Genomic DNA, 18,150 nt, shown 5'->3' on the forward strand with positions numbered 1-18,150 from the left:
ACTCGTACATAAAATCATACACAGCGTTAGACAGTTCTTACATAAAATGGTTCCACTACAGACCGGTAATGGGTTCAACATACGGGGCCCAAGAAATGAGAGACACCTTGGTCCAATTACACCTCAAAATTTAATAGTTTTACACGTAACAGTAAACTTGTTCCAAAATACTAATACAACAAATATTAATCAAAAATAATAATAATAATCAATTCATAAACTTTTTCTGAACACCAAGTTCTTTTTTTTCACTACTTGATTTATATACTTATTGAAAAACTGTACACTTATCTAGAAACCTCAAGTCATTTCTCAACTGTTATTACTCCCATTACATGGTTATGATGTCATCTAAAGTAGGAACAATATTATTGTCAAGACCAGATCAGAAGACGAACTTGGGACCCAAACTACAGACAGATGATCTACTCCTTGGATGAATCTAATCATCAGACCAACATTTGACTGTGATACTATCACAAGGGTTGAAAATATAGAAGTATCACAACTTTAATGAGAAAAAAATTGCAAACTAAAGGATACATGATCAGGGACAAAGGGACATTTAATACTACGTCCCTGTTGTGACATATCTTTTTTCTTTTTATTTATTTCTTTTTATTTTACATTAATGGTATCTCATTAATTATAATTATTGTTTTATTTATTTTAATGAAAATTGTACATGTATATTTCATCTTTCAATTTTTTTTAAAATAAAAACAAATATGATTTAAATGGTTTTTAGAATTTTCTAAATCTAACATTATTGTATTGAAAAATTATATATCTGGGGGAAAAAATTCAAAATTAAAAGTTTTTTCTGTTATCCTTGTCATTAATAGTTAATTATATAATTTCAAAACCAACACTTGTGAATAACATAATAATAGCTAAGTGCACTTTCCTGCTTTAATTTAGACTTTATAATTATGTAATTGCAATTGTCAAAAAAAATCTATTTGAATTTTTTAAATGCATGTATATACATTGTATTAGATTTTCTTTTGATAGTGATCTTTATAAGAAACTGTAATTTTGTCATTTAAAAAAACTTTTTGGAATATTAAAAATATTTAATTTTAAAAAATCACAACAAAAATGAGATTCAGACTTCGATAGATCTAATAAAAAAGAATTATGTATCCACGTACAAGTAGATATAAAAATAAAAAATAAAAAATTTGGGTACCTTAAAAAAAGGAAAAGAAAAAAAAGAAATCCACACACTCTTACTGAGTCCCCTGTGAGACTTTTCACAGGGTGTTTTATTTTATCACTTTTAAAACATTTTGAACTGTTCAAAAAATTATATACTGTCAAAAAAATCCTATATTTCTAGCTTGGTATATATTGACAAGTATAATCCTGAAGACATTTATTATTGGCAAATTTTATTTGACAAATAAATAAGGATATTCATGTGAAAGGGGCCACAGTTAGATCCGCTCCTCCATAGTACAAACCAATTAATCTAAAGAATTTGAATAATCATTTTATTTTCTTTTTGAGTTGTTTGCTATTTTAGCCTTTACAGTTACCTAATTTCAGAATCAATAGACCATGAAAGCCAATTAAATTTGCAACATCAACATAATTTTTTTTCGGTCTGAGCACTTTTGGACGCCATCAATGAAGACGGTTAGGGAGAAATTTTTGAAATTGAACTTCCTGTCTTTCAAACTGAAAATCTTTTGTTTGTGAAATGGTTTTACTATTTAGTTAAGTACTACAAAATTCAGCATGTCTGCTTCTTCGCTGATGACAATAAAAAAATACGCATGCTTACTTTAATGTCATCATTCAATGCATTTTTTTGTTATTGTACACTGTAAATATTCGATGAAAGCATGCTAACCGCTTTTCAGTACTTTCAGTACTTTGATTATATTATTCAATAGACTAAGTAAACAACAGATATACCACTTTTCATGACTATTCAGAATTTTAAAAATCATGAAATATGGAGGTAACAATATTAATGAACGCAAAAGTTCAATAAACGTAAGTTTACGGGTAATGGATAAGTATTTATGTTTGTAAATTTGCGTGTATACCTGTCGGTTTAATTTTTTGAGACAGATTCAAAGTGATTTGTTAACTTGGGTGTGTTCATTGTATGAAAAAATGAACGTTTGAGTGTTTATGTTTTGATGTACTGAGTGCATTTTGTATGTTCTTTTGTATTTGCTTAATTTTATGAACCGTATAATTGCATGCATGTAGTTTTAGGGATACTTTGGTAGATATTCTGATTTTTTTCTATTACATGTTTGGATTGATGATCAGGATTTATTTGATCAATAAATTACAATTTCAACATAAATGGTGTTTATGTTGAGGCAAAAAATAATAAAAGTTTGCAGGATAGCAAACAGTCCTTCACGTAATCGATATCCTTATCGGCTTGAGAAAGAAGACTTCTGCAAGAAACATACTATGTAAACAAACGAAATGAACAAGTACACATTGATATCTAGAATTTTCTTAGCTGATATATGTCATGTTTCGTAATCTTATATTACCTGTGGACAATCTTTTACATTGTTATATTCTGTTCATTATTTGAAGAGAGTCGGTTTTCATTAGCGGTAAGTAAATTGAGTATTTTGTTCAACAACATAGACATTGAATAGAAAACTTTCAATTCTGCAAAAATAGGATACCGCAAAAGTAGAGACGTTAACTTAACAGTATTTCTGTGTTTCCTGTGTTTCCTTTACTGCATGTACAGACCATAGTGTCCCCATTTTTTAAAGGTACACTAGGCATTCAACTTTAACATAAGTGTTTTCTTTTATTCTTTCTCATTTCTATCATACAAAGAAACACATTTAAAAAGTTGACATAATTCAACTTTCAACTTTGTTGGTAACGTTCCTCTCAAGAAATTTTTCACTCGTATGGAAACACCACCAATTGCCGTTGGAGAGGTGCAAATTTTAATTTTGACCTATATTCAGAGCTCAAAGCTATATAGCGTTAAAGGATTTTTTTGTCCAAGCAACTCCTGCGACACAGGACATCGGTTTACTTGGTCTCTTGTCTCAATTATTTTATGCCCACTAGTGAGGTTCGAACCCGCGACGTGAGGATCAACTCTCCGCAACACATGAGCAGACGCTCTAACGCTGCAAATCGCAGTCGAAGAGAATTCAAGGGGAAAAAATTAAATTTCATTCTATTATTTATTTGTTTATTTAATTTATTTTGATTTATGTTTGGTATAATTTAAGCAGAAACCTCAAAATTTGAGATGTAAACGGATCTTTGTAATACTGTCTGGAAAAAAATAAATGTTTGTGTACCTTTGTTTTTCAAGGTCTCATCGATACACTGTACATGTTAAACATCCTAGTAGAAACATGTTACTGTTCTATAAAGTCAATTATTCAACCAGCATATTGACATGCAATACAAGATCTAGAATGCTTCGGACTACCAAAGTATATCCCTTCAGCATGGAGATTTTTTTTTCAAATATATGAAATTGATATATACATAAATGATTTAGCTAATCGATTACGCTGTTTAAATCATGTGCTTTTTTAGATTTTTTTTCCTACAGAATTACTGGCAATACCTTGATATATTCGTGGATGCATATCGCCCATTATGGATAAGCAGCCAAATTGTAACTTCGGGGTTGGAAGAGGTTTCGATTCTGCGGGGAGAGGGGCCTTTAACTCTGGGGAAAAGAAATTTTTTAACTTCGGAGGAGGAGGAAATTTTGACCCTGCGGAAAGATCAGGCTTTACTTTCGGGCAAAGTGGAGGTTTTGACTCAGCAGGAAGATCAGGCTTAACTTTCGGGCAAAGTGGAGGTTTTAACTCTGGGGAAAAGGGAGGTTTCAATTTCGGGGTAAAAGATGGATCTGACCCTGGGGAAAAAGTTGCGTTTAACTTTGGTAATAGAGAAGGTTCTTACTCAGGGGAGAATGAAAGTTTTGGCTTACATGTAGTTAGAAAAGAAGCTTCTGGCTTCGGGGAAAAAGGAAAATGGGGCTTTAGCTTTGGGGAAAAAGGAAGTTCTAGCTCTAAGGGGAAAGGCGTTTTTGGATTCGGTGCCAGAGGAAGTTCATATTCGGTGGAATCAAGAAGTTTTAACTTTGGGTTGACAGGGGGATCTGACACCGGAGAAAGACGAGTTTTTGATTTCGGGGCAAGAGAGGAGGAGGAAGGTAAAGTAGTTCATAATTAATTAGTAATTTTAAAATAACTTTATTTGTCATTAAATACTAGAATATATCTAGATATACTGTAATGTTAATTTAAATGATTAGAAGCTATTAATGTTTAGAAGACTCGGAAATGAAAGAAACGAAATTATCTTTTACAAATTTTATCTTTGTAATGTAAATATGAATGTAAAATTTCTGAAAATATTTTAAGCATGCAATTATTATATCTGCATGCGAGATTATTATGTTAACATAAAAATATTTTTGTCAACATGCATGAGAGATAACTTTGTTGACAAGCAAGATATTTATATATACATTCAGGATAAATATGCTGATGGGCGACATAAAAGTCAAATGTTATCAATGCCACTACTATGTTATCATTACGAAATATGTTTCATCTTGAATGTATAGTGTCAGATACCTGCAAACTAAGTAATTTTACACATATTAAAAATCAAAATCCCTAAAAAGATCAGTAACTTTCATGATAATTCATAATTTTCTTGCATGAAGACATAATAATCCTGCATGCTTTTTAAAATGAAAATAATATTTTTTTTACAGAGAGTGACGCAGATGATGATTCTGAAAGTGACCTTGGTAAATATTTCCAAAATTTCCTATTGTCTTTAACTTTTAACTGTCAAGTGTAAGGTAAATGCAATAATTTGTTTATTAGCTCTGTTGACTTTTTTGCTTGTTTGTTCTGATGCTTGCATGTGTGTTTGTGTTTTCTTCTTTTTGATTTAATCCTTGCAGCTGAGTTGAAGGAAAATATAGTAAGACGTTTTGTTCTTGTACAAAACGAAAGTGACTTCATTTTCATCGAGATGGATATCGAATGTATTGCTTCATAGATATGCTGTTTGTAAAGTGATGCTCCGCTTTGCAGTGCTCTTTTTTGAAATGTTCTTCTTTCCGTCTTATGATAAACAACAAGCTTTCTTCATTTATACTTATTAAACTCGAATCGTAAAAAAACTTTCAAAATAGTTTTACCGTTTGTAGGAGAAAGAGAGAGAGAAAGAGAGAGAGAAGGGGTAGAGAGGAGAAATAGAGAGATAAGATACAGGTAATACGAATAATGTTGTTTTCTGATGTTTCTTTTTAGATAACATAAGTGATGACGAACCCGAAGCAGGTAATTCATTACACAGTCGATTGTTTGAAATATGAAGCTCTTACGCAACATTTGTACATGTAATACTATATCAAACCTGCATCTATGAATATTTAAGTACCTGTGTCGAGTATATACGGTAAATAAAACCTACTATGAATATTTGAGTCATATTGCTTTTAATTTATCAATCAATACAAAGGGAATCTAGTTACTAGTTACAACAAACAAAAAAGATAAAACAACACCGGTATGTAAAAGAACTCATACGCATGTTGCAAAAAAGTTTTTTTCTTACTATTGAGTAATTACTAGCTCTTTGGTTACCTGAGTTCTAAAATTCACTAAATTATACTGAAAGCTATGCCCTTATTTAAGAATTGTTCCTTTATCAATGCTAATAAAACTTTTTCAGTTCCATTGTTTTACTAATTGGTTATAAAAATAAATCAATGCTTGATCTAAATGACATTGTCTTAAACGTGCTTAACTAGACACAGATTTGATGTCGAAATTTTCTACAATTTTCTGTGTGTGTAAGGATCTTTAAAAGAGAATAATGCTTTGCTACTGACACACATATAGTTCCCTTCAATATTGTTTTAGAACCACTTTTTCAGATGCAGAAGACGTCTTTAATCATATGTATAACACTGTCCTAAACCATCAATACAACTGGTCTTACGCCGGCACCACGCTGTTAGTTTACTGGGTCAGTGGCCAAGATCCAAAGGTCATAACCAGCGTCAACAGACATTCAGAGCAAACCTTGATTAAAAGACTCTCCGGGATGTACAAGAAAGAATTAATGAGAGTAAGAATTTACCTCAACAACTCACCCTGTGAATACTGCGCACGCAAGCTGATCGATTTCCTAACGAGAAAAAGACAAGTGCAGTTAACGATCTACACTGCTAGTCTTTATAAGATAAAACGCCGCTCATGCATAACGAAGGGGGAGCCACATGTCCACGGATTGAAAAAGAGGCAAAGCGATAAAAACACCAAAGGGTTGAAGAAACTCATGGATCACAGGCGATGTAAAGTAAAGGCTTTTAATGAGAAGACTTGGAAAGATTTGTTGGATGCTCTTGACATTAAATGGAAGAAGTTTGAAGAGGTTTACCAAACCAGAGAGGATGACGATGATAGAAGTAGAAAAGAAGAAGATCTTTATATCAAAGAGGACCTGAAGCACATCGACGAAGAAGAGGACTAGAAAATGTGCATGTGTATCTCAGTGATATACAATAATGAGGATTACTTTTTATAATAATGAATTCCTGCTTCCATCGTACATGCTAGCATTTCTAATTTTTATACAATGTTCAGATTGATTCATCATTCATTAATTTTATGCTTTTTCAAAGAAAAGTAATTGAATGATATATTTATATTTTATTTTGATTTTTAACTTGCTTCAAAAGACCATAAAGAGAGGAAAAGAAACCAAATTAAGACCTACTTTGGTGCTAATGCCTACAGCGAGATGCAAGCGTTTTATTTTAAGGCTCGAACAAACTTAAGGACAGAAAAAATATATGGCATATAAATTTTAGCCTAAAAGAAATAAAGAAAGAATATAAAAAACATATACATGTCATTTTTAATTTAGTTAACTTTAGACTTTAAGTACTCTCTTGTTTTGAATTTTTTCAGTAAAATTGGGACATCAGCAATTCCCGGCGAAGGATTGCAAATTTAGACATACTCGGGACTGACACATGACCTCGGTTTAAACTTGCGGATTAATATTAACCTCCACGACCCTATAATAAACCGTCTTACGCTATACTACTGCTCCACGTAGGCGTCTTGTGGACGAAAAAAAATGGTTTAAAATACTATATTTATATGGGTTTTTTATATTTTATTTGTTTGTTTTTTATTTTTCGGGGAGCATTTTCAGCACTTCCACTGAGCAGTCAGATCCTTGTCTGCCAGCATCTGTTGGGCCAATCTTCACGTCAATAGTGGACTTGATTCCACGACGTCAAGATCAACTCCTTACTACGCGACTAATAGAGCAGACTCTCCAATTACTGCGCCAAAAAGGCGACTGCTATATATATATATATATATATATATATATATATATATATATATATATATATATATATATATATATATATATATATATATAAATATATTATAACAGTAACTTGATCCGAAGGTTCGTATCACGTCGAGTTGACAGGCGCGGATCATCAGATGTAACGAGACGCGAAGCGTCGATTTGATCTGATGATCCGCCCCTGTCAACGAGACTTGATACGGCTCTTCCGATCAAGTTACTGTTACATGTATAATGATAAATTTATTATATACCCCCTCATAACTAGCAATATTTAGCAAAAGAAAACTTCAAAAATCGATTGCATGACATTTATCCACAAAACAAAGCATAATAACAAGGGACTTTTTAACGCGCAAGAGAAATAACGTCATATTTCTGCGTACTACGTCATCAGTTTCAGAGAGTGGTGATATGGATTCAGAAAACAACATGTTGGTGATCCGGAAAATCAGATCACGACGTCACGTGATAGCGTAAATTCAACAGTAAAATTGGGTGATACACATTAGGTGTATAATAAATCTAAATATCGAGTTCAAGGAAACAGCAAGTGTTTTATTCTTTTCACGCATAAGATTTTGCACAAATTTTGCTTCATATGAATGCAAAAATAGGTCTGCAAATAACGGGGCGCAATTGGTACCCATCTGTTTCCAAAACGTTGTTGGAGGACCTGGGGCTCGTAACATAAAGCTTGCTAAGTTTTTGACTTAAGTAGGGTCGTAAGTACGGTTTAGGCACAATCTTAGGACCTGTCTAAGCACTGCTTAAGTATGTCTTAAACCGTACGTAACATAAAGCTAACTAAGGTAGGTCCTAGCTAAGTCAGACTTATGTTAAAAATATTTCACATGCGTCAACGTATAGTTTTTGATTTTATATAGATATATTGCTAAATGTGATTCAGTTAGGGTTTTAATTAATTACATTTTCAAATTAACGTCCTTACCTATCGGTTTAAGTTATGTTAGAATAGATTTCGTATTAAAATTAAAATGATTTAATTAACTATTCGGAATGTTTGAAAACAAATACATGTACTGCACGGTCAGAAAGTGGCGAATTGTGGTTCATTGTAAATGTTCACGACAATTGTTTTATCACCTGGGGTGTTTTCAGTTTACCTCTTGTAACTCTTTTGTTTTGATAAATGTTCAATTACCCTGTTATTATCGCAGACAAGAAAAGATAATCGACCGCCTATTCACTTGAAATTGAAACTCTAAAAAATTCGATACATTTTGAATCCCCACTATGTATAATGCCATGTATGTCACATGTCAGAAGCAAGATGCAGAAGTTTAATGATATTTACCCCATTCCTATGATATCGGTGGTTCTACGGTACCGGGGTATTTCTATTTTCGTCTCTCGCGTGCAAAAAACGACACCTAGTGGCTGGCTATTTTTGGACATGAGTTATGATACCCTGCTGTCAAGCTCCGTATAATTTATTTGTTAAATGTTACGACGTTTGATAATTAAGTAATCAGCTATTTTCCACAAGAACCAAGAATCTCAAGCATCTTTTTGATGTCGATTTTAGAGTATTGTGTTTACAATCAGAATGTTTTTAGCAAAATAATTTTGAAAATGACCAATGTCAAGTTACTTAAAATTGACAAGTTCCAATTTTATTGAAAAAGCAGCTTTCAATGATGTCGAAAAGCTTGGACTTTAATGTATCGTGTAAGCTGCTCATTTTGGTAAAAATCTTGTGATTTCAAATTGTCTAAATGTTTCTTGTCCACTTTTGATAGGAAACAACTCCTAAAAGGATTACATAATTATATTAAAATATAGCATGAAACTGTAGATTTAACATTTTTATATTTTTGACTACAAGTAAAGAATTCAACATTAAACTTCTAGCTTCTACATATTTTCAACACACAAAGAAAAAAATAATGACTATCCTCCTTTATCTACAAGAGCAATTTGGATTCGTCATAATGTTGCATCTATATAGGTCATAGTTTAAAATACAATCGTGTCTTAATTTTGTGTGTAAAATGTTAAAATACTCATTTCCAAATGATAGATATCTGGGAGGCAAGTCATTATTTGTTTTTGCTATTCAGTTTTCTTTTGAAAATTCCTATTTTAATAGGTTATATCCCTGAATTTGTTACTCAGTGAAGAAAACTCGAATTGAATCAATGTTTTAAAGTTTATTACAAGTAAACAGATACATACAGTGTACATAACCACAATCTTCCACTCTGACGTCCATGCACGCATAACTCATGCCGCATACACACTGACGCATGACCCACACCGAAAACATAACTCTTGCACACAAACTCTAACACACATTCAGTTACATCCTTTAACATAATATCACTACACTCAGGTCATTCCATTTTCGAATAGTATTTGGAACAGATGACTTATTCAACAAGCATTCTAAGAGTAATGCATAAGCAATACATGTCCTCTACAAGTTCCACTTTTTCATCTGGATGTCATTTTATAATATGTAAAAGTTATGACCAAAGTAAAACTGCTTGATTTTGAGGTTGTGAATGCTAATAATAATACACAATTATGGACTGTTTAGAAGGGAGACATCACCAATTATCAGGACTGAGTAGGGTTGTCACCTGAGGGCGCTTGCGCCCGAGGGTGACAACCCTACTCAGACCTGATAACTGGTGATGTCGCCCTTCTAAACAGTCCATAATAGTTTTATTATCCTTAAGAATATTTAATTATCAATTAGATAGAGTAGAAAATAGTAATCAAACCTCTTGTTTTCTTCTACTCTGCTCCGATTCCATCCTTTCAAAATTAATATGTCAACAGACAACTTTGACGTCATCGTTAGAATTTATTGTTTACCGATCCCGCATATTTAGCCATTGTATTTATAAATAGGAGTTATCTCGCTTAAACCACTGTAGTCTTTATCAAAGGGCGACAACACAGTTGTAACCGTGCATGCTCGCTTATGCTATTTCATTGTCATCTGAAGGGAGATAACAGTTGTCACCCTGCGCGTGAGGGAGACATCACGAGTTGTCTCCCTGCACGTGACCTGCTCTAAACCAATCAGATTGACTGTATAATTCTGAAGGATAATAATGCTAATTAACCTAAAGAAATAATCTACATAAAAAGACGAAAATTCAACTCACTTTTTCAACGTCTTTTTTTCGCTTTCTCTCGTATTTACCATGTTGAACATCGGAATTTAGCGCAGAACGAATCCGATCTTATACCATTATATAAAATTTTAAAAAGCCATAATTCTGTCAAAAATCATTGAAGCAAAATGAAATTCAAACTTAATCTGTAACTCATCAAGATACACTTTCATACCAAATGTCAGCTCAATATCTGAAAGTGTTTGGGAAAAGTGGGGAAAACCAAGAAGGAAAGACTGAAAGACAGACGGGTACACCTATATGGACGTTTTCTACCTATAGTTTCACCGGTTGGGGACTAATAATTCAAATCTACATTTTGACAAGAAATAATTACTCGAGTTACGAGTATTACAATTTAAGATAGTGTTTCTAACTACTGGAGCAATATTTTTTTAGATAACCAGGAGCAAGGTTACTGCGGATTTTAAACATTGTTCAAAATTTAGCTTTATCTTTTTTATTATGAAAGGTTCCCACCCTGTTTCTACATATTGAAATATGTATCAGTTATCACCTTTCCTCACTTCACTTAGTACGGTTGCATCATTTAGCGGCAAATTTCCAGCTCATAAAATGCAACGCAATTTTACACACATTTGTTTAATGATTTTAAAATTAGATTATAGGAAATGACTCTAATTCTTATACAACTAATTCTTGTCTAACCTAGTTTGGGGCAGTTTACTCTTTTTTATAATCCGCTTCGGGGAATATTAAGCTGAAACCTACTAAACCAGATTATATACTCGAATATTTTGGCAAGAATTAGATTCCTTCCTAATGTAAGTAGTGTATAACTTATTTCTTTTTTAATTATATTTGCTCTTGCGTAGAGAAGGATGTGGATATAACAAACAGTATTCAATCTCAAAGTCCATAAAACAATACAAAATAGGCGCAGAGCAAACACTGACCTCGAAACATCAGAGATGGGATCAAGTGCCATGGAGGAGTGAGCATCCCATGCTGAACGGTCACACCCGCCGTGTGCTCCTTGTCATGATCAGAAAATAATGGGCAAAAATCCGTAGTCAATTCGGTGTATAAAAAATATACTACCAATTTGTATTAAAAAAAATTCAGTCAACATTTGCATCAATGATAAATTGTATTTGCTGACAAAGTCATTGTATCGACCATAGAACTTACAAAATGATGACTTTAAACAAGACTGCTGATATTCTTGTTTCATCAACTTGTTTGTCAATAATATACCTTGTTTTAGAATTTTTTTCATAGAGCATGCTCCTGCGTATCGAATCAAATGAGATATATATACTCCGTGTGCAGGTGATGAAGGTATATTGCTGCATAAATAGGGGAGGATAACGATAGAAAAGTTATTAAAATTCATCACGTTTATCATAAAGCTTGGTTGTAAGATTACCATAAGCGTCTTTTTCAAGTAAAATAACATAGTATGAAGCAGATGTGTCAGACTATGTGGCATCTTTTTTCTCAAGCTCACCAGGATATATCGTATTGACGTAGAAATGGAAATTGTTAATTAGCAATACATCGTCGATATATCTACATGTCGAGTTGAAGGCCACAGCAAGTGTTTTCTTCTTTTTACGCATAAGATTTTGCACAAATTCTGCTTCATATGAATATGAAAATAGGTCTGCTAATAACGGAGTGCAATTAGTACCCTCTGGAATTCCGATAGATTGTTGGAGGACCTGGTCTCCAAAAACAACATAGATATTGGCAATTAGAAATTCAAGTATCTCTTTGATGTCTACTTTAGAGTACTTGTGTATGCAATCAGAATGTGTTTTAACCAGATAAATTTGCAAATGACCAATGACCAGATATATAAATTTACGAGTTCCATTTTTATATATATAAAAAAAGCTGTCAATAGTCAAAAAAAAAGTGCGGACTTAATTATCGTGGGGAATCATTGTGTATAAAGTTTAAAAAAGTGGTAAGTATTTAAGCTGTTGATTTTGGTAAAATCTTGTGATTTCAAATTGTCCAAAAGTTCTTTTGAATTTTTGAGTATCCACATCTGATTCACATCACTTCTTGAATAAATTGTTGCACAGTACTCTTGAAGTTTTCCTTCAATACTGTCAATATCTTAGTGAGGAGTAACGAACGAAAGAGGCTTGGTTGAACACTTACTGGAACCCGCAATGTATCTTTGTTTGTAAGGATTTTTATGAAGTTTCGAAAACCCATAAATCTGATGTAGTTCAAATCCAGATGACCAAGTCACAAGAGGTTCCTTCACCCCTGTTACTGGGACTTGCAAATACATGTACGTTATTCTGATGTTGATCTATCATTTGCTCTAAACATAATCGATATCCATATCAGTTAGGTAAATAACGTAAGAAAACCTGCTACGTTCATAAAAGATCTGTACCTGCATAATTTAAAATTTAGAGTTTCTTTAGCTGATAAGTGGTTATTTATAGAGTGTAGTATAATCTTATTGTAATGCTACCTGTGGACTATGATTGTGTAAAGTAAGTTTTTCATATATCTTATGCATATTCTCTGTAAATTTTCAGATTTATAGAAAGATATTTAATTATGTAATATTTAGATATGAACAATTTACGTGGATATTGTATGCAAAGGAGATAACAATTTTACAACAAATTGTATCTGTTAAAATTCTGGGGGGTTTTTTGGTTCAATATAAAGAACATATGCTCTTATTATAAAAATTGGACATTGGTGTAGCTACTAAAAACTGATTGTACATGTATTAATTTGGGAATTCTCTAACTGGTTCTTTTTTGTACGCTATAAAACATATATTTTTTGTCCACCTGTATTTCTTCCTACATTGTTGGATCCTTGCCAACCGAAGAGATTAAAAGTATTCAATCACGTAATATATAAAACGGTACACCCTTTGTAGACTGATATCATAGTTGGATTACTGTCGCAGTGTGCATGTTAAAAAATCAATAGTTTATTACTGACTTTCGCAAATGTGGCTTATAAAATATAAATAGATAATGTCTTTTTCTAAGAACTGTTTTTCTGACTGTAACACTTATCGTGCTGTTGATATCTCTGTTCACATTTATAAAATTGTGCAGAGATTAATAATTATGTTCAGTTTAATATTTAACATTCATCTAATCTACAGAACATAGGAAAGTATTTTGATATTTTCCTGGATGTGAACGTGTATCTGTCTTTATGTATAAAAGAAAAAGATTTGACGCCGAGCTGCAAGGGAATTTTAACTTAAGGAGAAGAGATGATGCAGGTAATGCAGTTGTATGTTTTTATTTTAGATTAAGTAAATGGTCGATGATTTGATGTCCATTATTTAATTCTTCAATGTTATAAAAACTTAACGGAATTGTTATACTAATCAAAAGTCCAAAATATTGAAGTTAATATTCCTTAGATCTAATCCAATTATTGCAAGTCACAATTTGTTATAATTAAAATATCTTAAGAACAAGCATCGATTTTAAACAGTGGTGTTATAATGGAATTTATCGGTGTTTTAAAATTTTCAGTAATTTTCTTAATGATAAAAAAACCAAGAACGATTCTCAAAACAATATGTGGAAACATGCATCGTGAAAGGGTGATTTCAAGAATAAAAAAAAATCCAAAACAAATTTTTTTAAAAACATGTATTTATAAGAGATATCAAAGAAAAATTTACATGAAGCTATATATACAGCAAAATTAAGCTTCCATAACTTCAGAAGTTAATTTTCGTTTCTTTTACAGAGAGTGACTCCGATGACGATTCTGATGAAACTGACCTTGGTAAATATAAAAAAAAAATATTTAGCTGTCTTTTTTTATACCTTAGGAAAAACACAATATTACGGTTCATGCATGTATATATATATATATATATATATATATATATATATATATATATATATATATATATATATATATATATATATATATATATAGTAATGTTTTTGTTTATATATGTAAATATGCTACAGTTGTTAATAAAATTGGAATATCATTTTTGTTTATTTGATAAGCCCTAACCATGGTACCTGATTAGCACCCTTGTCTTGGAAGTCTAATTAGTGTCCTTATAAATATGGCGCTTATCAGATGCGAAATGTATCAAGTGTCTTGACACCTAACAATGGTGCAGAGGCCCTAATACTTGGAGCCGATTGCCCTAATAGGTGCCCTAATGATGGAGCCGATTGCCCTAACAGGGTGCCCTAATGATGGAGCCTAACGCCCTAACAGGTGCCCTAACGATGGAGCCTAACGCCCTAACTAGGTGCCCTAAATCACGTTAGGTGTCAGACAGGGTATATAAGGAGAGAGAGCTAGTGAGTTGATATACATTGCTTGTACTGGATTGTAAACTACGTTTGGATATTATTAATACACTTGTTGAAACAAACTTTGTCGTTGTTCTGATGTTAGATCTATAAAGATCTAAAGTTCCTATCTTCTACATGGGATCCACAATATTTTGTGACGTGGGTAACAGCAAACACCCCATAGAGAGAAAAACGTTACAATTGGTGGCAGCGGTGGGATCCAAAGAAGTTAATCTACGTGAAACACCGGAACGGAACAGCACTGAGTTTGAAATGGATACACCCATTGTAAGGAGGAGAATTACGCCTACAAAGGTAGGGCAGTTCTTTGACAGTCCTGCTCCTCTGAATGACTCTGGAATAGAGGTCAATTCTGGGTGTACAACAGATTTGCAGCCCACAAGTCGAGTAATGCCAGACAGTCCTAACTTTCAGGAGTTCGGGCAAAACTCGCAGGGTCTTTCTGTTTTCAACGAGTACAATCCAAGACCAAGCTTAAAGAGAATCCTATTTATTTGGGTAATCTTTGCTTTGATAGGATTTTCTCTGTTAATGATGTCCTGGACCTATTTTCCAGAAAGCAAGATCGTACAGAAATCGCATGAAAATGCAGTTATTTCTCTGGTATCTGTAACAAGTATGGTATTGCTTGTTATGGTAATCGGCGTAGCATGGAAGTACGGAGAATCAGGTCTGACAAATGCCAGTAAGGAAACGGGAATTTCTTTGACACCTACTGATACACCCTATATTGGTGGTAGTGCGCCTAACGCCCCTACAGGTACCTATCTGGAACCTAAGGTTTTTGGGCAATCTGGACGAGCTACTCCTTATTTGGGCAATCAGTCACCTCAGGGACTTGGGTGCAATTTTGAAATTCCTATGGCTGACGGGACACCTACAAACAGTCCTATGACATCAAATGCTAGTCAACGAACTAACGAGTACCCAGTAAGGAGGACCTTCTCAGGGGCCAGTGATGATGTTTGGGATGAGTTTCTACAATATTTTGAAAACATCTCAGAATTAAACTCATGGGGACCCGAGAAATCTCGGAGAGTTCTACTTAGCACCTTGCGAGGACAGGCCGAGAGCTATGCCTATGGAATGCCCCTTACTGTACAGAAAGACTATGAGCAACTTAAAGATAAGACAAACAAAAGATTCGGCCATTCTGCAATGAAAGAAAAATATATTGCGGATGTAAAATTAAGGAGAAGACTACCTGGTGAGTCCCTGCGAGACTTTGGACAGGCCATCGAAGATCTGTACCGAAGGGCCTATCCAGGAAATCCAGATTTAGTGGAAGAAAAAGCTATACAGTCCTTCTTAGATAAGTGTGGACAATCTGAAGATTTTCGACTTGCAGTGAAGAAGACCAGACCCAGGACACTTCAAGAAGCAGTTCTTGCTGCAATGCAAGAAGAGTGCTTGCGGATTAGGGAAAAAGAACTGCTAAAAGAGACAAAACCAGGCTATAGGCCTGTGTATGAGATTGAAGATGGGGAATGGAATAATGAAATAGCAGCTGCGGATACTACCAAACCTCCAAGCGCGGGTGACGGATTCAACAGTATCGATATAAATATGAGAACCCCAAGTACATGTAGTACAGGACCAGGGAGGAGGGGACGCCCTTACAACCCATGGGACCAGAGAGAAGGAGGAAGATTTCAACCAAGAGACAGTTCTCGAGACCATAATTGTGTTGAAAAGAGAACTGTAAGGAATTATATTAACTAAGATGACTGATGCCGCAGGTCAGGTGTCAGTCAACTTTATACGGCCTAAAACCTAAGGAAGAAAATCCTAAATGAGGAAAAAGGGAAGAGAAAATGTTGAACGTAAGCCAGGGAAAACCAAATGTGATGCTACCAGTGTGATAAACTTTTGATTTAGTCTAGAGACAATTTTTATTTGATATAATTTTGTTGTTTTACTTTTGTCTTTTTATTGATTGTTTGGCTTTTGTGTAATTTTATTTTATAATACATATGATTTATGTTCATGTTTTAAATATTAATGACAATGGAAGTCATGTTTCAAAAGGAGGGACCATTGTAATGTTTTTGTTTATATATGTAAATATGCTACAGTTGTTATTAAAATAGGAATATCATTTTTGTTTATTTGATAAGCCCTAACCATGGTACCTGATTAGCACCCTTGTCTTGGAAGTCTAATTAGTGTCCTTATAAATATGGCGCTTATCAGATGCGAAATGTATCAAGTGTCTTGACACCTAACAATGGTGCAGAGGCCCTAATACATGGAGCCGATTGCCCTAATAGGTGCCCTAATGATGGAGCCGATTGCCCTAACAGGGTGCCCTATTGATGGAGCCTAACGATGCCCTAACGATGGAGCCTAACGCCCTAACTAGGTGCCCTAAATCACGTTAGGTGTCAGACAGGGTATATAAGGAGAGAGAGATAGTGAGCAGATATACTTTGCTTGTACTGGATTGTAAACTACGTTTGGATATTATTAATACACTTGTTGAAACAAACTTTGTCGTTGTTCTGATGTTAGATCTATAAAGATCTAAAGTTCCTATCTTCTACATGGGATCCACAATATTTTGTGACGTGGGTAACAGCAAACACCGCATAGAGAGAAAAACGTTACATATATATATATATATATATATATATATATATATATATATATATATATATATATATATATATATATATATATATATATATATATATATATATATATTGAAAGTAACGAAGTTTAAAACTTTTAATCGTAAAATTTGATTTTAAGGTCGAAAAGGCCAAAAACCCGGTATTTTAATTTTTCGAGACCGCTCACGATAATTTGCCATTAGCATAACTTTTATGATTTGTATACCATTTCTTCACATAATAATCTAATAAAATTTTTTGACAAAATGGCTTAAATTTATATTTCCAATAACAAATAACTTAATTTTTAATATTCAGTAATTTTCTTGATTTCTGTATAAATGCAAACTATGAGTTCTTTCCATTCACAAAAAGCTTTTTACTACATTCACATGCATCTTTAAGTAAAGGAAATTCTATGGACAAATTTTCAAATTTCTACTTACTTTTAATTAACAACCTGACAATATCATAATGCAGAGGGAACCTTCCCAATTTAGACAATGCTGCAAAACTTGTGCTTTCATTATGAACGCCGAGGATATATTTACAGAATTTAATATTTACTGAAGTCGCCTTCAGCGACACTGAATTTTAGCGTGTTTCTCTGGGAACGAGTAAAGTAAACGTTCCCACGTACATAGAAATATATAGTATCTTTCGATATTTCGTCCTTTGTACACAAGGATCAAGATAACT

General features: G+C 33.3%; 2 protein-coding genes across 2 annotated transcripts in view; both read left to right on the forward strand.

Annotated features, from left to right (window-relative positions):
* Nucleotides 1-3,580: 3,580 nt before the first annotated feature.
* LOC134270675 (uncharacterized) lies at nucleotides 3,581-6,525 on the forward strand. The gene is made up of 4 exons (XM_062752920.1): nucleotides 3,581-4,180; nucleotides 4,751-4,786; nucleotides 5,298-5,327; nucleotides 5,927-6,525. Exons 1-4 carry the CDS (start codon nucleotides 3,616-3,618, stop codon nucleotides 6,523-6,525), a joined length of 1,230 nt encoding a protein of 409 aa, XP_062608904.1. The 5' UTR covers nucleotides 3,581-3,615.
* Nucleotides 6,526-13,657: 7,132 nt separating this feature from the next.
* The window catches only part of LOC134270679 (uncharacterized), a 43,502-nt gene continuing 39,009 nt past the window's right edge, over nucleotides 13,658-18,150 (forward strand). Inside the window, exons 1-2 of the mRNA XM_062752924.1 lie at nucleotides 13,658-13,767; nucleotides 14,247-14,285. Of these exons, the coding sequence (XP_062608908.1) occupies nucleotides 13,698-13,767; nucleotides 14,247-14,285 (109 nt within the window). The 5' untranslated portion in view covers nucleotides 13,658-13,697. The remainder of the gene's footprint in view (nucleotides 13,768-14,246; nucleotides 14,286-18,150) is intronic.

The sequence above is a fragment of the Saccostrea cucullata genome, unplaced genomic scaffold (genome assembly GCF_032062105.1).
Source record: "Saccostrea cucullata isolate Sc308-1 unplaced genomic scaffold, CSIRO_AGI_Scuc_v1 ctg2879, whole genome shotgun sequence".
Lineage (NCBI taxonomy): Eukaryota > Metazoa > Mollusca > Bivalvia > Ostreida > Ostreidae > Saccostrea > Saccostrea cuccullata.